At 41.8% G+C, this 8,659-nt stretch overlaps 1 protein-coding gene across 1 annotated transcript in view; it reads left to right on the top strand.

The window, feature by feature from the left end:
- VWA8 (von Willebrand factor A domain containing 8) overlaps nucleotides 1–7,624 on the top strand; it is a 179,089-nt gene extending 171,465 nt beyond the window's left edge. The window contains exons 43-45 of the mRNA XM_062636836.1: nucleotides 2,616–2,714; nucleotides 3,385–3,623; nucleotides 6,107–7,624. Of these exons, the coding sequence (XP_062492820.1) occupies nucleotides 2,616–2,714; nucleotides 3,385–3,623; nucleotides 6,107–6,215 (447 nt within the window). The 3' untranslated portion in view covers nucleotides 6,216–7,624. The remainder of the gene's footprint in view (nucleotides 1–2,615; nucleotides 2,715–3,384; nucleotides 3,624–6,106) is intronic.
- The last annotated feature ends 1,035 nt before the right edge of the window (nucleotides 7,625–8,659 follow it).

Below are 8,659 nucleotides of genomic sequence, written 5' to 3' on the forward strand. Positions count from 1 at the left end.
TTGGCTACTCCTGGTCCTTGATTTGACTTCAGGGGGACCAGAAGGCTGTGGGGACCAGCACTTGGGAATTGCAATACTTCTCTTCCACAGCACAGCAGGATCTCACCCTACTTTTCGGGAGGCCCTACTTGACCCAAAATGCAGCAGCTGGAATGAAACAAACAGCCACTTCTCCCCTGCTGCCTCACCATACTTTTTTTAATCACAAATAGTGCAGTAGACTGTCAGCAAAGAAACAATAATAAACTGTCAGCAAGGAAACAAGGAAGCAGATAACATCTGTTAAGTACACATAGGCGCATGCATGGGCACACATGAAGAATAATAAGCAGCCAGCCAAGGAGGCAGCAGACAGGACATGATGTTCCCAGATGAACGCCTTTATGTGCCTGCAATAGTTTGCTCGGATCATTTCAGCCTCACTTTGCCCAAACCTGGGTTGTACAATCCCATGTTGTACAGGAATGAGGAGGGGATCCAACTGGACGGTCAACCTCTGGTGTTCCACCTAGGAGCTACAGCAGTTCCCTTTACACAGACTGTCACACTGAGTTTAAACCAGCCTTTTTGAGATGAAATATGGTCTGTTATTAGTGTAGGCCGAAAATTATATTGGGCTATTCCATGGAACTCAGTATGGCTGGTACCAGGACACCCAGTGGGAAGGTCCGTGAAGCACTGGGAAGGAGCTTGTAACGAAGGAGTCAGTTTTATTTTTGCACAGGAGAATGATAGCATTTTGCTTTACGTAATTAGGTTGCTGACTTAAAAGCGATATCGAAAACAAAACTGCTCAGCAAAAGACATGCAGGGTTTCATAATTAAGAGCCTAGCCTGAAGATCTGTGGACGTTTCTGACATTGCATAACAACGATATTAGTGCTGTGTATTTTCTGCTCCGTTAAACCCCGACTTTATTTAAGTCCTCTGATTTGAATTATCTCTGGTTTTTAAAACAATAGACAAGCACACTCCCTTAGTGTGTGGTTCGCATTCTGGGTTTATTTATTCCTGTTATTAGTTAGGAAGTATCCTGAATGTAACCTCAACATTAGTCTCAAAACTGTGTATTTTCATTTGCCATGTTTTTCCTCTGGGAAAGATAATGATTTGAGGAAGACAGAAACACCAGCTAAAAATTCATCAGGAAAGAGAGTCTGAAGCATTATTGGTAATAAGAAATAGGTTTTGAAGAGCAAGTATATGCCATACTGGAAGCTTTACATGAAGCTGGGTAGCAAATATTAGAAATGGAAGAGCTGAGGAGAACAGGAATGGGAAAATACAGAAAGAAATGGGATTGCGTGGGGGACTAACTTATGTAAAAATTTCCTAGGGAAAGGAAGTCTGGGTTGAGTCTGTCATAAAATGGTCTGACCTTGGGTGAAATTAATCTGTAGGATGTAGCACCATTGTGCAGAGGGAGGTGTCCCTTTTAAAAGTGTTATTCCAGCTGCTATAGCTCTCTTTTACTTTTGATACATTTTTAAGCAAATTAGTGATATGGAAACAAATAAAAAGGGCTTTGTCAATAAAGAATGCCATTTCCTCAGTCTCCAGGAGCTGACTTTGAGGAATAGACCTGCCTTTTACCAGATGCTTATGTGGGAATTAGGGATGGTGAACTCAGCAGGGACCTGTAGGCAGTACTTGAATAAAAGATAACAGAAAGGCAAAATACTGCACAAGGGCTTTCTGTCAACTAGAGAAGAGATGTGTGCCAGCTAGTCAGGGGAAATACAGGCATGTGTATGTTGAGGAATTGCCAGCTCAGGTCTCTCCAGGCTCAGGATATGTGCACTGTGCTCTATTACTTGGTATAGACAGGTCTTAAATCCACTTTTGTCCTTGTCATGAATTCTCCCTGGGGTGGCTGCCAGATCCACAACACAAAGGGCAGGTCAGGACTTTGCCATAGCTCAGCTTGTCTTGGTTTTCATGTAATGACAATGAAACTCCTACATAAAACAAAGGCCTTCCCAATATTACAATGTTTGTTCAACAGGTTATTTGAACTGTTATAGCTCTACATGTAATTTTTACAGCATCTTTCACAGGAGAATGATGTGCACACCAGTACAGAGACTCTTGGAATTCACTTTTCTGCATACTTTCAGCAATGACTTTGATCTGTTATGCACAAAAATAGGGAGTGCTGGTTTTCAAAAAAAGAAGGGTTGTAGTGCTGTCTTTTCTAAGCAGAATGAGGTCACAAAAAAGATTCATCAATCGCAGGAGCTACTCTCAAACAATGCACTTCTTGTTTGTCAGACTCAAGAGGATGAAAATTGCTACTTTATAAAAATACACGGGCAATGTGAGAGGGCAAGGTCTTGATCTTATGCATCACTGCTCTGCAGTTGGTGGGGTGATATGAAAAACAGACCATAGTAATAAGTAACTGCTCTTTAATTTCATTATTTAGCAATTCTTTCCCATGTTTTCATGTCAGCGAGAAATTGCAAGGAGTTCCCTTATGCAGTTCATAAACAGAAACAGGGAACAGTATCTGGGGTTTCGTGTTGAAAGCAAATTGCTTTTGATCTGTCTTGTGTCGTTGTGACCCAAGGGCCATTCGTGACTGGCAGATGACTGATGACATTTCTTTCTTGCAGTACGATATTGTTGGACATTCAGGAGATGGCTTTGATATCACCTTGGTTGGGAGTGACAAGGTTCCTAAGAACAATAAACAACGATTAGAGATTCTTAAGGTAAATGCTACTGATAAGTGATACTGAATAATCAAGGCTTTTGTGACTGCAGAGATAAAATTGTAGATCACAGAATGTAATGCATAAAGAGAGTGAAGTAAAATAAAAGGCCAGAACCTGGTTTTTAACACTTCCAAGGATGGACATCCACAATTTCTCTGGGCAGCCTATGCCAGTGTCTCACCACCCTCGTAACTCAAACAAAATGTTTCAACATTTTTACACTTTGCTGCTTCTGTCAGCGCCCAGATATTTGATATTAACTGTAACACTACTAGGGTTTGGAAGGCTCATGCAAACTATAAACCGGCAGGAGCTGGTCACAGTATTAGGAAACTAATCTCTGTTTTCTTCCTTAAATATATAGGAATGTAGCTACTCGAACCACAGCTGGTCAAAGTATTTTACCTTCCCTAAGGCCCAGCTTAATTATGCCTGTGCGTGTGTTTTGGTTGCTTGATCCTTTTTGAGAATTATTGCCCATCTTAAAATGCAACTTACTATGTACAAAAAGCTGCATCTTCTGTACTATCTGGAGCACTGGCCACATTTCTGAAGCTTCCCCCAATATACCATAACTGAATATTTACTCCTTCTTGTGGCAGCTGAAAGGAATGTTTATTCCTAAAGTCATCTTACATATTTCTACTTGGTTATGCTGTGCACACAGATCATGCATGCCCATGCTCAGTTCTGCATGAGTGGAGACCATACCTTGGAAGGGACAGAGCATGCCATTCGTGAAATCACCAAGGAAGAGGCTGATGAGTATTTTGTTATTGTCTTGAGTGATGCAAATCTCGAGCGATATGGTATTCGCCCATCAAGGTTTGCTCAAGTCTTGACCACCAATGCTCAAGTCAATGCTTTTGCCATATTTATCGGATCCTTAGGAGACCAGGCAGATAGGTAAGTATATTTGGTTTATGCCTAATTATCTTTTTTGTTTCCATTCATCATAAATCTAAACTGTGCTTTTATTGCAGTGAAGTTATGCATTTGGTGCTTGTGTTCTGCACTATGGTTTTGATCATAGTATCATAAAATCAGAGGATGGTTTGGGTTGGAAGGGACCTTAAGGACCATCTAGTTCCAACCCCCCTACCACGGGCAGGGACAGCTTCCACTAGACCAGTTTGCTCGAAGTCCAACGTGGCTTTGAACACTGCCAGGGCTGGGGCAGCCACAGCTTCTCTGGGCAATCTGTGCCAGTGTCTTACCACCCTCACAGGGAAGAACTGCCTGATATCTAATCTAAATCTTCCCTATTTCAAATCTAAATGTATCCTCTTTCAGTTTAAAATCATAGCCCCCTGTCCTGTCACTACATGCCCTGGGAAGTGGTCTCTCTGTCCTTCCTTCATATATTGAAAGACCACAATAGGATCTCCCCAGACCTTTCTCTTCAGGCTGAAAAAGCCAAAGAGTCTCTCAGCCTGTCTCCATAGGAGGGGTGCTCCAACTCTCTAACCATTTTTGTGGCCTTTCTCTAGTCCCAGTCCAACAGGTCCTCATCCCTCTTCTTTTGGGATCCCCAGAACTGAATGCAGTACTGAAAGTGGGGTCTCATGAGAGCAGAGCAGAGTGGCAGAATCACCTTCCTCAACCTGTTGGTCACGCTCCTTTTGATGCAACCCAGGTTATGGTTAGTTTTCTGGGCTGTGAGTACACAGTACTAGGTCATGTCCGAGTTTTCATCCTTTTCCCTTTTTTTTTTTTAATCTACTAACTTGTGTCAGGGTTCATGGGTCCTTGCAGGCATCCCTTACAGCTAGCTAGTTCAGAGCCTTCTGTACCTCCAAAAGAAGCACCTGAAGCCTTCCTTCCAGTGGAGGTTGTGCACTATCCCCCTGTGTAATATCACTACCTAATCATGAAAGAGATTTGATGCCTTTGCCATTTCTGAATACGCAGTTTGGATATGCATGGGCCTATAAAAAAAGTGATTAAAGAAAGAGAAACTAGAATTTAGTGGTCTTCCTGCAGGGGCCTTGGCAGGGGTTTGGACTAGATGATCTCCAGAGGTCCCTTCCAACCCTAACCATTCTGCAATTCTGTTATTCCAAACTGCCAGAAATTTGACTCAGATACTCCTTTTGTGCTAGAGACACAAATTCTTTGGCAAGTCTAAGCCAATATGCCTATTTTCAATGCTACTACATAATTTCACTTTAAGTTGTTTGGGCACAGGGAAAAAGAAGGAAATTCTATACCAGGCATCCCTCAGTTCCGCATCCACTGAGGACCAGTACATGCAGCAAAAAGCTGGTTATAGACATAAATATCAATGGTGTCTTTTCTGCTTCTGTTCAAGTCTTCAGCTTGAGCAGAATGAGAGAAGGCCCTAAGGGAATTGGCACTCAGTACACAGTTTTAGTCAGAAAAAGGTTGACAGTAGACCTGCACAGCCACCTTTAGTCATGTCTGCAGGTCTGTACATCAAAACTGTGTTATGCATGAAAAGAGAACCCATTCTGAAAGATTATAAGTACAGAAAGACCTTTTACTTCTAGGAATAATAAATAAATAAATAAATAAAGTGTTAACCCTGTCCTGCTGTATAAGAGGAGATCTTGTAATTGTCTAGTTCTCTGGGTATGGAAAATGCACACAATCCTGTCACTGAAATGCATTACTGTGTACGTGGAAGTGCAGAATTTAGACAAAGCCTTCCTATAGCAGCTGTGGGGGAAGGAGGAGGGAATTCCCTGTTGCTGCTTTTTTAAAAACTCCCATTTAAAAGTGAGATTTAACTGAGCGTTGGGGCAGCAGTGCGGAGCATAAACTCCTTTAAAAAGCAGTGAAAAAACAAATCCCAAGCCTGCTGACTCCCCATGAGGAGCAACATGCATCTTGTTCAGCTTTTGTAAGGTGGTTTAAGCTGTGAACAAAAGTGTGTCAGGCTAATCTTGGCAGAAAAGTATCTTTCTGTTTAATCTGCTACAACCTCAAAGAGGAAATATAAAGAGCACATTTAGAATCACTGGGGGTGTTGAACTGAATGAGCTGTGGGTTCATGGTAACCTATTAAAGTAAGCAAATATGTTAATTTCCAAGGTAAATCTCTAGCTGCCCTCAGAAAAGCAGCTGTGGTAGTACCTCATGGGGTCACTGGTACCTTGATCAAAACAGTTTTTGCATGTCAGAAAGTGGACATGAATAGAAATCTCTAGAAACACTCTTGATTGTCTTGATGAAAGGACTTCTGTGACATAGCTGCTCTCGGTGTTTCCTCCCACTGCTGCTTTCCCAAGCCTTTAATTGTGTTGTGAACAGCATGGATTGGGAAGGTATGCAAAAGGAAAAACATCCATTCTTAAGGAGCCCTGGCTTGTGGTAGGGAAGATAATTTGAAACATTAATTGTGTCTTACCCCTCATTCTGCTCCTTAGACTGCAGAGGATGCTACCAGCAGGTCGGTCTTTTATTGCCATGGATACCAAAGAGATCCCCCAGATTCTGCAGCAGATCTTCACATCTACCATGTTGTCAAGTGCCTAAATGTCACTGATGTCATGGTGCATGAATTCAAAGAAGAAACCCACTCCTGCTGGAGATAGAAACTAACACTGAGGACAAACAGTTATTAATAAGATGCACACTGTTCTCTAATCAGCAAAGTGACCCAAATCTGCACGACAGCCAAGCTGTAAGATTTCACCCCCAATCTCTCAACCAACAGTACATTCAAAGAACTGCAGCGGGCGGAAGTATATCGCAGGATGGCAGCAGAGCAAATGTTTTTCCGGAGGGATAAATAAATAAGGGGCAGTTTGTGAACATTGCTCTGCCACCCATGTTGCCAGCAGTATGGTATCATCTCACCCTGTTTTATTAAATACGGGTCGCTGGGATTTCATAATATTATGTAAGACAGAGCCAAGCAATCTGCTTCAGCATTTTGCATGCATCTGTTTGAATGGGTAGTTAACTCTATCTTTGGTTTAAACAGGACTGCTTTTGTCAGGCAGGAAACCTTTCCTTCCTCTGCTGTGGCTTTCTTGTCCTGACTGGGACTGGGGCTTCACCACTGGATATCGGGAAAAATGGAGCAGTTTGGAAACACTGACTGTCGCGTGTAAACATTATCTGATCAGGCATAGTGCTTAGATCTAGAGAAAGTGGCTGTTAAGAAGGAAAACAAAACAAAGATAGATTCATTCAGTTCTGCCTGTGAAGAAGAAGGGGATAGGGTCAAAACGGTCTTGGAACCCAACTGCCAGTGTTTCCAAAGAGGGAATTACTGCCATGTCTCCTTTGCGTGACCAGTGATGCTGTCCTGCTGCACTGTTGCCCAGAATCTCTGGGATAGCGTCAGTACATGGAGGTGCCTTTTCAGCTGGGAGACAAAAAAGTTACTAATGCTTTGCTAGAGCTCCTTCATGATCTGTTTTGCTTGGGTCTTTTGAAGATGAAACTGGTGATGGGATCTAGGCATGAGAGAATACATTCTTTTTTTATAAAGGAGGAGGAAAAAAAAAAATCTGTATTTTAGCCCAATATCTGTATTGGGGTATATTTAATATCCAGGATAGTTATGAAGACATATTCTGTAATTGGCTAGTGTTTGACTTGTTCCATAAGGCAATGGTTCCTCTTTACTCACTAAAGAATAGATACCTTGTGGTGCCTCAGGAACACTGAAATACTTGATGAATTGAATATATGATTTATTTAAGCTTGGGCTGGGGTGTAAGCATCATCATTGATTCTCTTCTGCTACTAATTTAAGGGTAACTGTATAGAATAAAGTCAAGTACTTACAGAAATCTGAGGAGGAATTACAATACTTCACCTCTAATATTTCTCTGAATCCTGCAGCTGCTAAAGTGCACTAGGAGCAGTATTTGGAGAGGAGGAGGCAAGTTGATTTGATGTTGTTAAATACAACCATCACTGTTTTAAAGGGACCAGTTTTGAGTGGTCATTCTCTACTCCGTCAGTCCTGCCACAAAAACTTTTCGCAGAGCATCAGAAATGTCCCATATTTAGAGTTTATGGCAAGAGAGGACGGAAGACGTTCTTCAAAGGCTTGTTGGTATTGTTATGGTAACTGTATATGTGAAAACAAAGAGGTTGGAGATGCAATTCCTGTTTGGAGAGAAGGAAATGGGGAGGAGAAGGTTAAGAAGGTTATCCCTGGCTGGGAAAAATGCATGTACACGCACATACACAGAGACAAAGCTAATAAGGGGAAGTGCACTTCAAAATACAAACATCTTGGTCCTATAAACATATGATGAGATACTAAATACAATAAAGAATTGGCATATTAATGTGTGTTAGTAAATGTGGTTTTACATTGAAATTCCTCTACTTTTATTGCCAGCAGTTCTTCAATAAAGCGTTTTATTACAGCTAATTAGCAAATGTGCTGTACCCTTTCTAGATTACTCAAGTGGATAAACTGTCATCTTAGATTTACATGCAGTGTAATACTGTTAGCATAAAAAATAGTGTTATTTAAGGGAAACTCTACGGTAAATCAGATTTTAAACCTTTTGTTTGATTATCCTAGTAGATTGTACTTCATGTCATACAATCATAGAATTGTTAGGGTTGGAAAGGACCTTAAGATCATCTAGTTCCATCCCCCCTGCCGTGGGCAGGGACACCTCACACTAAGCCATGTCGCCCAAGGCTCTGTCCCACCTGGCCTTAAACACTGCCAGGGATGGAGCATTCACAGCTTCCCTGGGCAACCCATTCCAGTGCCTCACCACCCTTACAGTAAAGAATTTCCTCCTTATATCCAATCTAAACTTCCCCTGTTTAAGTTTTAACCCGTTACCCCTTGTGCTGTCACTGCAGTCCCTAATGAATAGTCCCTCCCAGCATCCCTATAGCCCCCCTTCAGATACTGGAAGGCTGCTGTGAGGTCTCTAGTTAAAGTTACCTTTCTGTAGTGTGTGGGTTTTTTGCTTCGTTTCAGAAGATGTCTGTTG

The sequence above is a fragment of the Pezoporus occidentalis genome, unplaced genomic scaffold (assembly GCF_034315485.1).
Source record: "Pezoporus occidentalis ecotype Australia unplaced genomic scaffold, CSIRO_AGI_Poc_V1 ctg5, whole genome shotgun sequence".
NCBI lineage: Eukaryota > Metazoa > Chordata > Aves > Psittaciformes > Psittacidae > Pezoporus > Pezoporus occidentalis.